This window comes from Rhipicephalus sanguineus, chromosome 2, assembly GCF_013339695.2.
Source record: "Rhipicephalus sanguineus isolate Rsan-2018 chromosome 2, BIME_Rsan_1.4, whole genome shotgun sequence".
Classification (NCBI taxonomy): Eukaryota; Metazoa; Arthropoda; class Arachnida; order Ixodida; family Ixodidae; genus Rhipicephalus; species Rhipicephalus sanguineus.
Window position 1 is genome coordinate 23,085,958 of NC_051177.1, and position 17,133 is coordinate 23,103,090.

General features: G+C 47.7%; 1 protein-coding gene across 1 annotated transcript; it reads right to left on the reverse strand.

Annotated features, from left to right (window-relative positions):
• Positions 1 to 1,066: 1,066 nt before the first annotated feature.
• On the reverse strand, positions 1,067 to 15,715 carry LOC119381125 (uncharacterized). The gene is made up of 4 exons (XM_037649099.2): positions 15,449 to 15,715; positions 13,213 to 13,636; positions 11,863 to 12,109; positions 1,067 to 1,372 (listed from the first exon to the last, which is right to left on the reverse strand). Exons 1-4 carry the CDS (start codon positions 15,713 to 15,715, stop codon positions 1,186 to 1,188), a joined length of 1,125 nt encoding a protein of 374 aa, XP_037505027.1. The 3' UTR covers positions 1,067 to 1,185.
• Positions 15,716 to 17,133: the final 1,418 nt, after the last annotated feature.

Genomic DNA, 17,133 nt, shown 5'->3' on the forward strand with positions numbered 1-17,133 from the left:
CGTTACGAGTGAATGCTAAGTCAGGTGTAGTGTCGCGGCGTACCGACGTGCCTAGTCTCGTAGGGAATCGGTGATCTGTAATTAGCTGTGAGGGACAGGTCGTCTTTTGCTCGCGTGAGGTTAGTGCCCTTGGCCGTTGCCTGGGGGTAACCCCATGACGGGTGGGGGGCGTTGAAGTCTCCTGCTATGACACATCGCAAGTTAAAAAAATTGCAATTACTTCGTCGGGCAAAAATCGCTGCCCTCCGGCGTCACAAACGGCAGTTCTGGCGTGATTTGTAAGGTAGTGACGCCCATCTAAATATAATGTTCCGCTAAACCCAGCTTAAACGAGTCGAATGTGCAAGTTATACGCTTATCGACGAGGCAGTTCTCTAGATACACCAGATTTAGTTATGAGGACATATGTGTCCCGTGTACCTCAAAGGCCAAATCCACACTGATTACTAGAAAAGAAAGCTTGTCAACCGTAGACAAATTTCTTCCTGGCCTTATGAACATATTTTTTCTTCAAACGTACAGTATCGGCGTTTCTACCTGCTTCCTTGTAGAAACAAAAAGTCACATGGTTTCTTACGCATTCGCCTAACATGACTCGAAGGCGAAGGCCATCTTTTTCTTCTTACTCTTCATAGTAGATTGTGTTGATCCCATTCCCCGCTCACCCTCCCCCCCCCCCCCCCCCCCCCCCCCCCCCCCCCCCCCCCACCGCCTTAGCCCTCCGAGAGCTTTCGGAACCCAACGCGGTTTTGCACGCCTCCGGAAACGGAGTCATTGGAAGCTGTCTGCACCTCACGTACTTTTGCAGTGCCTCCGGGATCGGCCCACATTTGACCGAGCGGCGATGTCATGTGTTCACGTGATCATGTGACATCATGTTATGTGACGCCATTGTGATGTCGTGATGACGTCATACATTTGCGGGCTGTAAGTCATGATGGCGTCATAGGCTGACGTCATTACATGATCATTTTTGCCTTGATGCCGACTCCGACGGTCACTTTTCGCGTTTCATGGGGAATCTAAGGCTTTCGCCTTAAAAAAGAAGAGCGATAGACGGTCCTGGACAGGATGGCCATTTTTATTGCTCGTTGCAGAAACTTCGCAGTTCGTCTTTTTCTCGCCGATGACGCGATATTTCTCTGCTCCTGGATTCGACCTCTACTCTCGGCCGGTGCCGTCCGGTTAAAAGTAGACCGGTGGGTGAGTTTCTGGAGTGGCCGGTTCGTCGTTTCCCTGCTCCTCGGGAGGCAACTCTTCTTCGCCGACCTCCGCCGGCGTCGGCGACGGGGTGCTCATGTCTTCTCCTTCCTCGTCTTCGATGACGCCCACGTAACCACTGCCCGGTTTCAATGCTGGCTGCTTGGCTCCCCTGCGTCGACCAGGCAATTGACAGCAATGTAATCACACGCACTAACTTCTAAGGGGTGAAATAATCATTTGAACGTTCGAGAAAGGACGATGTGCGGGCGAATACCATCTTATGCCGAGAGTGGCTTATTTATTTATTTATTTATTTATTTATTTATTTATTTATTTATTTATTTATTTATTTATTTATTTATTTATTTATTTATTTATTTATTTATTAAATGCGAAGCATTTTTTAGCGAACCTTAGGTACTTTGAGCGTTTCTATCTACGTATCTATCTATCTAGCCGCCTACGTCTGGATGCTCTCATGGTCGCCTTCTTAACTTGGTGTAGACCATAATTGGCATGGGAGGGTAAGAAGATTTGACGAATATGACTGTCGGGTCGCGACATGAATAACGTGAAAACCCTGTCGCGTACGTCGTCAAACACTTTCCTCCACATACGTGTGGCACATACCCGTTCACCACGGGCCGTGGTGTACGGGTATGCGCCACAGGTGATCGACAGTTTATCTACCTAGGACGGCGAGAACTGACATTGGTGATTTAAATGCTGGAGTGTTAAGGAACCTGTCGCGATGAAAGCTCGTCTTCCCTGCATGGAGGGAGCCTCATCATCTCAGGCATTTTCATAAAGTTGTTCTGTCTCTCTCTCTCTCAGTGTTAAGGAAAACAAACATCGGCAGCATTAACCCGACGAATGCAAAGAATAAAAATTACGATCCCAGCAGGAATCGAACCCAAGCATTCTGCGCGGCAATCAGGCATTCTACCACAGAGCCGCACCAAGTCTAGCAACTGCTTTGGAAAAATCAGCCTATGCAGGCGTAATGTCGGTGAAACGTCAGTTGTGGTTGGGGTGCTGGCTATCTAATTTTACAAGAAAGCAATGAACACTACATATGTGCTCCTACGATACAGGTGTCATATCAGTTTAACGTCTGTGGTTCCAGTGTTGGCTCCGCTTTTATAGCAGTCTAATAAACATTAGATTTGTATTCCTATGCTTTAGCAAGCTATATTGAAGCATTGCTCGACCCCGGAAATACATTAACGAAAGTTGCGAATGATAATTACATGATTGCCCCATAAAGTGCACTTAGTTTCGATAATACTGACGTATGTACTCTAACGTGAGGGCTGACGTTACGTCGCACCATAAGTTACCCTTTAAATGCCAATGTTGTCAACGTGCCTGGTAAGCCCACGATGTGCACACAGCTACTGCACTTACAAAAAAACGTCGATCCATCTCGTAACGCTTGGCTCAAAGCCATAAAACACAGCATAGATGTACTCGCTGACTGCTTCGCATGAAACCGATTCCTACAACGCGTGGGATCTGCCAATTTTTTTTTTTTTTTACTGTCGATCTGATCAAGGATCATAACAGAAATGGCATGTACACAAGGTGCTTAAGGTGTAACAAATCAACCTGCACAAAATGGGTAGAAAATCAGCATACGCAGGCATGGTAGAAAGAAATAAAATACATGGTAATAAATAAAGGTACGAATAAAGCTTTTGAATTTAATATTTCACGTCCTCAGCGAGCACTGTGAACTAGATAGCGTAGGAGACAACATCACTCGGTAACTGCTACCTGCAGTGGCTTCCGCGATTAGCTCCGGCAGCGCGATGTTGCTGGAGCCATAGAGTTTCATAGGATGAAACTCTATGGGCGGAGCTAATCGCGGAGGCCACGTGCCTGCTATAGCGTATGCATGCTCACAGCCGTATACGTATCGTCCTCGCCATGTTTATCCTGATGACCGCGCTAGCAGGCTACGCCCTTGGGCGTTCAGGCACAAGGCCCGCTCCTCGGCGTTACCGATGCGTGACATTGCGTGACATTTCTTCACTCAGACGCCTAGCAGTTTTCTTAGTGACGTCGCATCCTCTCCGACCCCGTGAAGTCAAGGTGTTTTCTTTGCTGGGCTGTGTCCTACTCTCTGTCTTCCGCTTTCTCGACGCGATGCTGCTTGTGTTGGGTTTTACGCCAGAACGCTGCACGCTGCTCGTCCAACACCGAGGTGTTGGCTCGTCACTCAGTGACGTCACTGAGTCACTTACCTCCGCAGATGTATGAACAACCAGGTCGTAACTGTCTTCGGTGCTTTTACGAGCGACGTCAAGCGTGCGTCAAAGCCAAGCCGGACAGAGCTGAAGCAGTGTTCGTCTGTGTCGTTCTTGTCTGTCGTCTTTGTGAACTTTGCAGCGCTGCCTTTTCCATCCAGTATTCTCGCGACGCTTGCACGAAATGAGTTGGTTGGTAGCGACCACTCTCTAAAGATAGCTTTAACCACTAAACCGACTGCACCAATAGCCTTTTCACGGCGCTGAAACCCTTCGACGTGAACGAGTAGGAAGGAGGAAGCGGACCGAAGAAAAGCTTCTACGTGTTTCACAAGGGCAGCTATGCTTCGGCGGCCTGTGCGACCGAAGAAAGAAAATCACTGAGGCTCTTAGATAAGCATTTGTGGTATTACATGAGTCGCTTCAATAACACGCCTCTGCTCGCATTACAGGTGAATTGAGTGCGATATGCGAGAAGAGTGATGGTGCAGAGAATGCGCACACGCGAACAAAAAATAATAACAAATAAACAAGTTAATTTTATTGGGAGAGGCTTCTATTTTTTCTTTCTGTATTTTGGGGGGTTAGTGCTTTTTGTCCGCCTCGGCGGTACAGTGGTTACGGTGTTCGGCTGTTGACACGAAGGTATAGTGGGTTCGATCCCGGCCGCCGCGGTCGTATTTCGATGGAGCCGAAATTCTAGAGACTCGTGTACTGTGCGATATCAGTGCACGTTAAAGAACACCAGCTGGTCGAAATTTCCGGTGCCCTCCACTACGGCATGCCTAATAATCGTATCGTCGTTTTGGCACGGAAAACCCGAGATATTATTTGTGGGTTAGTTCTTTAGTTTTAACTGCAATTTTGAAGTAGGAGGCTCTTTAGTATCCACTCTCTCGGAGTTAATAATAAAGAAAGAGAAGTTTACAGTAGCCGTGTAAAGCTTGAGAAGCAGTGAAGCTGGTCGATCTTAGGGGCTTAACGTGGCCTTCTTGGCTGATGCTTGGTCTTTCCTCGGCGTAGACAGAGTAGAGTCGAACCGCAGCCTGTCACAGCCCTTGCAAGAATGTCCAAATTCCAGCGCTAGAAACTCACGTGCAATCCTGCTGTGGCAACCCCCGGTAGAAGCGCGGACACTTCTTCGCTCGTAACCGGCTCGCGCCACGCTGGGCAAACTCGGCGCGGCGGCTGCGCGGACTGTCTTCGTCTGTGGGCGTGGCTTGGCGGCGGCTGCTCCCCGGCGCATGCGCGGCTAGGCGAGGTTAAACTACGGTCGTAGTTAAACCCAAGTGGTGCGCATCTGTGGCATCGGTGGTTGCTAGGCAACGGCGTGGCGAGGTTTCTTGCGGGGAAGAGCCGTTTTTATGCCGTGCTTAGCAGCTTCGCTGTTCAAAAAACTTTGTTTGTGCTCGTCTTCGTAGCCGTAGGTACGTTTCGTATCTCTAAATGTTTCAACTATACGGTTTTCATTTAGTTTGAAGATTTGCCAGCTCAATATTATATACCGTAAAGAAATATCGCGTTTTGGGGAACCAGTATGACGACGAAACAAGAAACAACCCTACGGGAGCCCACAATCATCACACAAGACGCACGCTTGACTCGCAGTTTTCATCTTTAATAAGTTTTGCACCTTGCGAGCGCTTCAAATCTGAGAATTTAACGTGATACTAGGCTACTACTTCCTGCTGAGTCCGTCATATTGGTTAACAAAAGGGCGTCCACATACTGAAGGTTGGCGCGTAACGTTAGGCACTGTTTAGGCTTGCATCGAGACGACCTGACGACTTGCAAATAAACGAGACATTGCTAAGCCAACCTGCACGCAAAGAGTTTCGTTGAAGTTGTTAGACTTTTTTTTTTTTAGATCCCACGAACATTCGCAATGCACTATCCCTGAAGCGCAATTTAACGCTTCTCTCGGGGAATAACTGGCGCGAAAATGCCGCTTCTCTCATCAGGATAGTTACACTTAACCGATATTGGCAAACCAAGCATCTCCGTATTTAATCTAGGAACACTGAGCCGAAGGAATCACCTCCTTATATGATTGAGATAGAGTTGGATTGTGGATGGACAATTACCAGAACCACTGCACCATACGAGGATTCGCAGGTGTTAACAAAAATGCCAGCAGTGCGATGTCATGGCACGTTAAAGAACCCCAGGTCGTCGACATTATTCCGAGCCATCCACCAACGCAGGCCCCATAATCGTATCGTGTCTCTGACGCGCAGAACTCCAGAAATTATTATACATTATAAAATGCCAAAATTGTGTGCTTCGAGAGCATCGACTCTGCACATTTCTGAGTTGAAGTATACGCCAAAAGCACGTTGGTCGGGAAATTCCACTTCACAAAAAGAGCTTCGCCGTGAGACTTTTAGACGGCTGCGATGTCGGAGGCCTTGCGTCGGCATCTTTTGTGACCTATCTGTGTTTTATTAGGCTACAATTTATTCGTTCTCGAACTGAACAGCGAGATTAATTAATTAATTATTCGAGTTCATTAATAATGCTGTGCAATACTGTGCACTTACTTAACTGCTAGGAATTTGCTTTGGTAGAATTCGCAATGCAAGTTCCTTGACCTATATAGCCACAGCTTCGCGTTTTTTTTTGTATTAGCTTTTAGGTTACCTCGTGCTTCCGCTTCCTAACGTGCGCAATGGTACCATGCTGCGAGTGAATAACACTGCTATCGCTACAACCACTTAACTTGCCACGCAAGACTGATCCTCTTCTTCCGGTCAGCCTTTCTACGTTTCCTTTCGTAAAACCTTGTTCAATTTCATATAGATAAAGACAGTATCAGCAAACTCTTTTTTGTTGTATTATTTAAGTATTCGATAAGGCTACACTGCATGCCAGGCGGGGCCAAAGAAGGCGTTGCACTAAACCGATACTTCTGAAAGCGGGCTTCTTTATAAACTTTGAAGCGTGCGGAGAAGACCTCTGCCTGCATGACTTTTCTTTTTTGCAAGCATTCGCTCACAGCGATAGGTCATCCATTCGGGGCAGGTGGCATTACAAATAATATATGCTCATTCGTTCACTGGAGTCACGTGCTTCAGCATGATCCCTTTTCAGACACTGTGACTGAATATGAAACTTGAGGTATGCTTTTTGCGAGTAAGCTTCTGCGCTATGTCCTCGTGCCACAAACGCAATGACGCCATGTAGTGCAATGAAGCTCACTTGTGAAACGGTAACGGTGAGCACTTTTACCCACCATTTCGATAGATAAAAGTGGTTTTAATGTTTTGATATAAATTTAATGGTCAAATTATTTCGTCGTACATTATGCTGTTGAAGTTATATCTGCGTAGAAGCAGCAGTGATTATTTTATAAATCTTTCTGAAGAAGCTCTCTAACAGGCAATGGTATGTAGAATTCGATTGTCGGAAATTGGCTTTAGAAATCTTTTTAACACACTATCTCTACCTTTACTGAGAACAACTGAGAACAAAGAAGCAGAAATATCGTATGTCTACGCTAAGGACTCATACAGGTTCTCTCGAATAATAGTACACACAAATAACAGATATCTTTAAAGGGTAAAGCAGAATCTGTAAATCTCCTACGGCACACAGGTACCTCTTGTAACTTTTTGAGGGGAGATAAAACTTGAGTGATTTAAAGAGGCAATTATAATCTTGCGCGCCAACAGCGTCGGTTATGACGAAGGCAGGAGATTCGCGTCGCCTGATTCATCCGCGCGGTACTTAACGTCAGCCGTAATTGCCCGTTGAGGAGAAGCACTATGGCTCCTAAAGCGACGGCTCTATGTTGGCCAACAGATTCGCCTCACGATGACGGATGGGCACCGTATAGAGTCGCGACGCCTTATTGATTTTACATAATGAGCCCTGCGCTAGCCTCCGATAAGCCTCTCGCTCCTCTTTCTCTCTCAAAGCCTTCCTGCCCTGCCGCGCGGTTTGCCCGGCAAGAGCCGTCGGCACCTGCCAGTACCCATCTCCGGAGTACAAATGCTGGGGAAACGCCTTAACTCCGCGAAAGCGACGTTCGAAGGAGTCTTCGCTCGGAGGGAAACAGAATTCCATTGTTTGGGTGTGATTTCTATGGAACCCGTGGTAGGCAAACGATTGCAACAAGGGTTTACGGATGGCTTTCGGGAGGGTTGTGCTCAGATGAGGTTTCCGATTGAGCACGCGACGGTTTCAGGAAATTCCCGCACTTATGTACACTTGAGTAGTACTAGTGTATTTCGAACAGCAGGCTGAAGCAGGGGGTTGTGCGACAACGGTGAGGAGGAAAAAAAGGTAGCCAACAAGAATGTCTTGTTGGCTACCCAACGCTGGGGCAAAATAACAGAAAGATGAGATAAAGTAGAAATAAACACACGGTGAACTTGAGCATGCGCGCAAGACGCCTGCAAAGGTTTCTGTACATTACTTGGTCCGTGTAATGTACGGAATCACTCCGTTTTCGTTTATTCCTTTCGCATCATCCAGTGGTAATTACCGGCTGACCACAGTGAGAACGTAGGTGGAGCCCCACTCTAACCATTGACTGAGATTGACAAAGAGCGGAAACTAGCACGACCTATTGGACCTCAATAAAGTTCTTTCATCCATAGAATCGTTGTGGCAGCATTCAGTGGTGGCGGGGCGGGGTTCGCGTTTTAGCTAAAAGGAAGTTAATAGAGTTCTTTTTTTTCTCTTCCTTACCTTTCTATACACCCTTCCCCCTTCCCCAGTGCAGGGTAGCAAACCGAAAAACTTCTGGTTAACCTCCCTGCCTTTCACTTAACCTCTCTCTCTCTCTCTCCAATGCAACTGCATTCCTTGCTCTTTCTTCACTCCTGTGTTTTAGCCCTTTTGAAACGTTCAATATATGCATCGTAGACAAAGTGGATCACCCTTCAAACCTAGCTCGGTGGCATGAACCGAGTTGACTCATTACTGCTTGTTGTGAGTCTTTTGTTAAATTTGCACATTGCAGTGCAAATCCCCTTTCGCTTCGTCTCAGCGTTTGTCCGCGCAGAGTTGGCCCGGAACTTTGCGATTAAGAAACTTTTTAACAAATAACGCGATATGACATCTAAAAGCTAAAGATTAGAAAGTGCGATGTAATATATGTAGTACATTTTTCTCTGCACATTAGGCTCCAGGTAAAACGTGCTGTATTTCACTATGACGGAGAGCTCTCGGAAGATCTTCACATCACATTGCATGCAGGTATTAAAAGTTGTGCTTGCTATAATAAAGGTACGCGGGGCGGCAGCAACAACAAGGTAAGCAATAACTTCAGCAACAGCACTCCAAGATGCGCCAGCGTTGCTACTGCTCGAGATGAAGCAAGAGATAAATATGGGCGTGTGCAATATGTCTCGAACGTCGCAGCATCTTGCGCAATTAAAGCAAAAATATAGAAAGAGAGTAGAGAAAGAGAGAAAGATACGGAAAGAAAAATATTGCAAGCAACCGCGTTCTGAACTGGCACCAAATTGATCGCTCGCGCAGCAAACAGGCCGTGTTGCTGCGCTTCCGATTCTGTAGTGAAGCGGCTCGCGTGCCATACGTACAGGCCCTTGCATCCACGTCGACGAAATTTTGTCCTTAAAGCCACGTTCGATGTTGCGCCTACTTCGGTGGGCTCGGTGGCCGCAACTAGCGCTAGTTCTGTGCAGCGCAGTGTTATACACCATGCAGGAGCGCACTTCATTAGACTTCTGCGTTGTGATCTTCACAAACGTGCTCGCTCAACTGTATAGACTACGTCGGTGATTTTCTTAGGAGAGCCCACGACAAGACCGCAAGTTGGCACACATAAAGAACGACACGTTGGCTACATACACGCTAATCGTATTGAACTGCATGCAACTAGTGATCTTGTCCAGTCGTTTCCCTCCTTCTCCCATGGCGTCTGAAGGCGCTGGCACGCGCGTCGCTCGGCGTTTTGGAAGCAGCGACGGAGCCTACCGGACGAAACGGGTCGTGCGCGCATCGTGAGTTTGATTGCGTCGTCTCGAGGCTTTCCGCCGTGTCTCCTCGGTCGCTCCACGTCGCTCCTGCCGTCGAAGACGCAAAATCTAATATCCCCACGATCTATCTGCAGCAGAGACGGGTGCGCGGCAGATATATATCTTTCGGCTAAGCAAACACGCCATACAAGCGCCTGTCTCCCACTCCCTCTTTCCTGCCTCTCCGATATCTCTCTCTTTTTCTTCTACCTCGCTGCTTCGCTTTCAAAACCGTGTGACAGAATGGCTAAAAAAATAACCAGAGAAGCCTCAGGAATGGCTAGTAACCCGTTGTTCGTTTTTTTTTTTTTATGTAAGTTGTACCCTTCCGTTGCTTTGAAAGACTACCCTTGTATCAGTTTTTCCACGTTATTATGGCTTTTTTTTCTTTGCCTTTCCCGACAGTGTATCCAAGCTGCAATGCTTGGTTTCTGTCCCCTCCTACTCGCGCTCTGCCTCTTTCTTCTTAGTTCCTTCCTGCGCCACGTCAAGGGGGTGGCGTACGTCTTTTTCTGGCTGCGAGAGGCAGCACTCCTTTCCCCTTCCGCCTAGCCAGCCCTCCGCGCCACATTCAATTGGGCGTGCCATCCACTTGAGAGGAATTAATGCCGCTGTCCCTGCGAGTCCGGGAGCAGCACGCTTGGATTCGAGCGACTGTCCTTCTCTCGCTCTCTCTTTTTCTCAAACTCGGCACGAGTAAAAAGATGCGGCGCTGCGGAATCTTAAGCCGGCGCGAGCCGATCACAAGATGTCGTGTACGTGATGTGATTCGTTCTACGCCGTTTCGCGATTGGCGCTCGTCTTCTTATTCGCGTCGCTATAACTGTCGTGATTGTCCAACAATGTATCTAATATAATCAACGACACAGAATCGTTGATATGAGCCGTCGAGACGCGCGATGGGCTTTGATGGTTCGGGTCACGATCGGGGTGATGACGAGCGCAGCTTGTTCGGCACTGCACGGTTTTAGCTCGCATCGCAGTTGAGCGCGTGTCCCGGCGCTGTTACACGTCGGCCCCTCCGGTCGCGTGAGTGGATTCATTTCCGCTGTTTTCTCGGGCCCGCCCCCTCGTCCTCGTTCGCCCTCTGTCCGCCATTATTTGCCGCGCTCTCTGTTCCCGTCGTTTGCGCCTCTGCATTCGCGGGACGACGATTTTGAGCTATCTTCTGTGTAACGACAACACGGCGAGCAAACCCTGACAGCGGTACACGCGGCTGCCCCAAGGATACGCGTGTCTATTACGACCCCTCGATATAAACTAGTACCGACGATGCCGAACTTCCCTTTTGCAGCGACGCCATCTTCGCCTAATTTTCGTCGTTGTTCGGATAAGCGTGGATTCATTTCGTTTCGAAAATTGTGAACAATGTTCGGGAACCATGGCGAACACGCGACCTTGGGCCACGCGATGCGTGCTGGGCGCGTAGTAAAAAACGAAGTGAGCGAAAGCATATCAGTTCATTATTTTTCTTTTGTGCGTTTTTTTTTGGTAACGGTAATGAAAGAACCATGCCGCCAATTGAAAAAAAGATCTATAGACTGACCTCGGTCACGCACATTATAAGTTCAGATAATGCGTTTTTAGTGTTCCTTGATACAGTCATGTAAGAAGCACGACCCCTCGATATAAACCTTTGCGCTATGTTTTCTCATAGCCTTTAGGATTGTAGACAGATCCATTTTTTTTTTATTTTTGTGTGTGAACAAGTCTGCAAGAGTTTTATGAAAGGTGGAATATATTGGTATGCGAAAGTTACGGCTTCAAATCTCCAAGTCATTGAAACAGGTCGTCTTACAGTGTCACAACACTCTATACAATCGGCCAATGTGGAAGGTAATCGGGGGAATGCACGCGTTCCTGCATTGCATGTCCTTTAATGTTATAACACCACCTGCTTACTCTCTAGAACATAATATAATAATTGGTGGAGTTTTACGTGTCAAAACCACCATTATGAGGTACGCCGTAGTGGGGGAGTGCGGATTAATTTAGACCATCTGGGATTCTTAACGTGCACCCAAATATAAGCACACGGATGTTCTTTGCATTTTCGCCCCCATCGAAATGGAACTACCATGGTCGGGAATCAAACCCGCACCCTAGAGTTTTACCCTCTATCGCAGTATCGATTTATATAGCACGCCTCGTGGCATCAATTTCGCACACGTCTCATTACTTTGAAGCACAGGGCAGCTGTCATGATGATATTGCGTATTTTGTTCGAGTGCCGCTTGAGGCGCGCTTCTTGCCCTCGCTACAGCACTAGGTCTCAAACAAAGCACGTCGATTACGTGCCCTTGTTTACGTACGTAAACACGAGGGACCACAAGAACCGTAGTGAGTCAAACAAAGCAAATTATATTGAGCATCTTCTAACACGTATATGATTAAAGAGCCAAGGTATGCGGCCTAAAACTCACCACGGCTTCTTGTCGACGGGTGGATCAACCGGCACGTGCATTCCAGTGGGTACCTCGGCGAGAGCTACCAGGAACTTGAATGGTCCGGTCACATCATCGATGCTGTAGAAGATGCTCTCACCTGGCGGCGACTGCGGGGGCGTCGAGGTCAGGCTGCTGTCGTCGCCGTTGTCGACCGATGGTGGTCCTGTGGAAGTGACATCGGTGCCCGGTCCCGTGCTTGTTGTGCCGTTGGTAGCCGGACTACCTAAGGGAAGAACGTTTCAAAAATGTGGGAACTATAGCGACTCAGCTGAATTTCTCGAGTATTTTCTGGTGTGTTGGCATCTAGACAAAACTACGTTGTCTGCTATATGTGGCTATTTGAGGTGAACCTTGAGAACAAAAAAAAATTTTTTTGCCAGCATGTTACACTCTCTGTAACACTTGAAGGCGAAAGCCTGCTGCACTCTTGGTGATGTACTGAGTTACACAACAGGTGACCGGAACTCTTGCAAAACAGAACGAGCCGCATTGTGACAAAGGCGCATTAAATGACCTTCACGTTCTCGTCACCCTTGAATAGCTCTCTCTGCACCTCACGTGATGTTGCACTACCTGCGGGATCGGCCCACCTTAGACCAAGCAACGATGTCGTGTGATGACGCCATCATGTGACGTCATGTCATTATTGCCATGATGACTTCACTAATTCCGGCGATCTGTGATGTCATGATGGTGTCACGTGATGACGTCACAACAAGCCGTTCCCTCTCCACACGCTGCTAGCTCAGAGAAGGTCACGTGGGTTTTTGTACCACTTTTTTGCGCTTGCCGTGTTTCGCTAAAGTCACCGCGCAAAGAGCCACTTAAGGCACTTAAAAGCTATTGTACTTAATTCAAATACGAGAATAACGGGAGAGGTCAGCCCTATGAGCAAGACTCCGACGCACGACTTTGCGTTGAGCAAAATGAGTTAGTAAAATAACAGAAAAAGAAGTTTTCCACAGAATGCCCACAGATTACGCGGATGAGCTGAGCAAGTGCGGCGTACGCGTACCTGGAAAAGAGAAGCGCTATATCTTTGTTCTATATGGCGATAAACGCTCACTCACCACAGTATATTATAGGAGCTATCGCGTTTCGCCGTTGAGCGAGGTAGCGGATCCGATTACAAGTCGCGACTACAGATAAGTTAATGCTCCCTTCACAGGAAAATGGTGTAGACAAATCAGTATTTATGCAGTGCATATTCAACGCATTACCTGTTCAGACATAGCGATAACTGGTCAATAGATCCTAATACTTTCTCCTGGCTAAGCACAGCGAATCTAAATTTTGCTGTTACTGCACTGACACTCATCACTGTACCTTTTTTTGAGGGCTTGCTGGTCTTGCCCACGGAAGCTATTCGGGTGATGACGCGCACGAACGCGTCCAGCACGTAGCCCAGGCTCGAAGATCCCCGGTAGGCAGGGTCGTCGTACGGCTCGAACTCCGGGTCGACGAGGTATTCGCGCAGGTACGGCCGGTACGGGTACCGTGAAGGATAGCCAGGTCTCTGGTATCCAGGCCTCTGATATCCGGGTCTCTGGTATCCAGGCCTGTTGTAAGGGCGGTACGGCCGTTGCGGGTAGTAAGGCCTGTTGTAACCACCTGGACGACGTCGGCGTCCCTCTGGCGCCGCACTCTCACCGGCTGATTGGGATTTCTGCGAGGCTACTGTCTTGGCTGCTTGAGGAACGCCGGCAGCCGGCGGAGTTGGCGTCGGGGGTCTCAAGGTCGTCACTGATCGCTGGTGGTGGTTTTAGAGAAAAAAATGTGCACAAGGTGAAGTCAGTGTGTCCTTCAATTGATATCAGGGTCATTCAATACTCTTGATGCTGAAGAACCCTGGTGAGGTTAGAAAAAGTAGTAAATCAATTATGTACACGTGAAAGACCAGTACTTGAAGAAAGAAGTACGTAAGAAATTGGATTAAGGCGAGAAATGTACGTTTGATAATCATCTACGGGCCACATCGATTCAATTCGACTGTTACAGGCGAAAGTGTTCATATGTGCACAAGAAAATGAGGCGAATTCACACTCAGATTTCAGCAGGCTGTCAATGGATGAAAAAACCCTAAGATGCATCAATGTCAGAAGATGCGCGACTCTGATAGCTGCGCTTTGCAGAGAAGATTAACGAGTGGGAAACGGCCGCGCCAGCCTAACCATGTTAGGGGGGCACCAAGTTAACTTAATAGTTGGGGTTGTACGTCCCAAAACCACAACGTCGTTATGAGGAACGCCGTAGGGCTCCAGGGTTTCTTTAACGTGGCACCTAAATCTAAGTACACGGTACTCTGGCATTTGGCCTCCATCGACATGTTGCTGTCGCGGTCAGGACGCCAAGTCAGGCTCATACTTGATGCGGACTCTACACCTTTACTCAGTCCAACCTGTATGGTCATTCTGCAAAGTTCAGGGTCATTGTCACGCATGTTTTTAACAATAATGGCGACCGAGAACCCCTGATATTGCCTTCAAAGAACGGTTTACTTCTCACCTTTGTCCCCGGAAAGCTGGAGACCAAAGGCAAGCCGCTGTGGAAAGCAAGTCATCGCTTGATTTTCATTTTTGCGTCCATTCCGAAGCTTGTTTTCCTTCGAACTGGACGGACGAGGGGGCGAGGAGGGGCTGTAGTGAAAGTTGGCTCCCCCTAATTGAGAACCCTGCACACGCCTATGTCTGTGACGTAGTGGCTACAACAACGGGCCTCGGTATTTTCGACGGCTAGAGTTCAAGCCCAGCCGTCAGAATGTTTCTAAGGCGAAAGCCTTAGATGCCTCATAAAACGCGAAAATTGGCCGGCGTCCCGCGTCAGCGACCCACGCCCGCGCATCTCCCGCTAAAGGGGACCATGAGGCGATGCGAAGCAGCGTTTCGGCATGTAGAGCCCGCGTTTCAGAGGTGGAGTGGTCAGGGGGAAAGGGGAGAGGGAAAGTGGAGAGGGCAAATGAGAGGGGGAAAGGGAATGGGAGAGGGGAGGGAAGGAGATGAGAGGGGGAAGGAGAGGGGAAGGTAAAGGGAAAGGGGAGGTGAAAGGGAAGGGGCGAGGTGATGTGGAGAGGGGAGGGGAGAGGGATGAAAGGGAGAGGGGAAGTGGAGAGGGTTTGCGCATGCGCAGTAAGGGTGGTCACACCGCACACCACCAACACAGGATTGAACTCCGCTGTCAGATGCTTCACATCTAAAAGAAGAAGATGGCTTTCATCTTCGAGTCGACTGAGGCGGATGCTTAAGGGACCCTGTGGGCTTTAATTTTTGTTGATATCCCATGCGTTTACTCACTCGCGGTTAGACAGACCGTTGCAACAGCCGACGGCAGCCAAACAAATGCGATAAGCACGTAAAGTAATAATAATAATAATAATAATAATAATAATAATAATAATAATAATAATAATAATAATAATAATAATAATAATAATAATAATAATAACTACTTGCGGTTTCACGCCCCAAAATCACGATATGATTATGAGGCACGCCGTAGGACCTCTAGCATTTCGCCAACATCGAAATGAGCTCGCCGCACGTATGATGGCAGCATGTGGACTCACGTGGGGAACTCCGTTGACCGCGTGTGACTGGACGTGGAGTGCGGTCGAAGGCGTCGCACTTTGCGTGGGAACGTGAGGTATGGCTGTGCTCTCTTGCTTGACCGCTCCGGAGGAATGCGCGTCCTGGTGATCCAGAGCGGGCTGTTGGGAATCTGGATGGCTCGGGGGCGCGGCGCCTTGCTGGTCGGCGTAGACAGGCGTAGCTGCTGCCAGCTGTCGGCCGCACCAGCCGACAAGCAGTACGAGGACGAGGGCCCGTGGGCCCATTCTTTGAAAACGGAAACCACGATGAAAAATATTTAAAATAAATTATCTCTGTTATGCTCAAAAATATTTCCACATCGAGAACAAACAAGACGTATGGTTCACATTTATTTATTGACATGGAGGGTATACTTGTGCAAGAAAGAGAGTGAAATGTTGTCTGCGCAAAAACCTCTATGTTAGACTAAGTAATAAATTAATAATTGATTTACTGAATTATCTATAAATGAGAACCTTCTATTTTATAAAAAGTGCTACTTTACAGGTTACGTTTCCGTTTCTCAGATATATACACTCGAATTTAGAAGCATCACAACAGCGTAGCATATCTCATGCATTGCACATTACAAATTCTGTGGTTTTACCCCCGCCAAAGCTGTGGTATGATTATAGGGCACGACGACTTCGGATCAAGCTGGCTTTAACGTGCCCTTAACTTTGTAACGTCTCCCTCCCGTAAGCGCATCACCAAGCCAACATGAACCAACTAGCCCCTTTCATCGCATTATTGACCCTTAAATCTAAGTAAATGGGTGTTTTGTGCATTCCGCCCCATTCCGTTGTGACCTCCCGAGGCCAGACATCGAACCGGCATAGTTGTGAATGAAAAATAGAAAAAAGGACATTTATCAGGCATCTGCAACGTCATGATCAATCCCGGAACACGAATGAATAGCAGTAACGTTGTAAATGCATACGAGTTGCATTTTTTTGCAGAGTAGAAAAATAACGGCGACAATTCTGTTCGAAGAAGTCTTTATTCTTGTCGTTGGGAGGAGTGCAGCAACACTCCTTTAATGGTGATCGCGTCTAACCGATGCAGCTGGCTAAATATACGAACATGGACCGGTATCGGCACCTGGCACGCCCGCACAATTATAATTCGAACACCTATGTTGTGAGACATCGAACAGCACGATTACTTTTTCAATCCACTCCACGCGGAAAGCCAGGTACACTTGTATCTATTCTGACGTTAATATTATAGCAGTTTTTACATTGTTATGCTGAAAAGAATCCCTTCGCAGAAGATGCCGTCGCTCAAGACAACGATAGCAGCATTAAGTACGCTTACGTGCAGGACACGCGAACAAACTGTAGAGCCTCAGAGCCTATCCGAAACGGTCGCATATATATATGACGCGTCTAACTCTTATACAATTCTGTAAGGCAGTGTTTTGGATTACTCTTTGTGAGCAGATACTGGCCACCTCAGGTAAAGCAATCTGTATAGGCCTGCCGTCCGCTGCTTTAATTGGTCTGCTATGTACACTAAAGAGAAAAACATTCTTTTTCTCGTATTAACAAATTACTCTTTCACGTTGCAGAAACACCACGTTTGCTGCGAGAAGACGCTTAGTAAACGAGAAAACGCGAAAAAAGAAAACAGCGGTTGGCGATGTCACCTGGAAGTTCCCGCA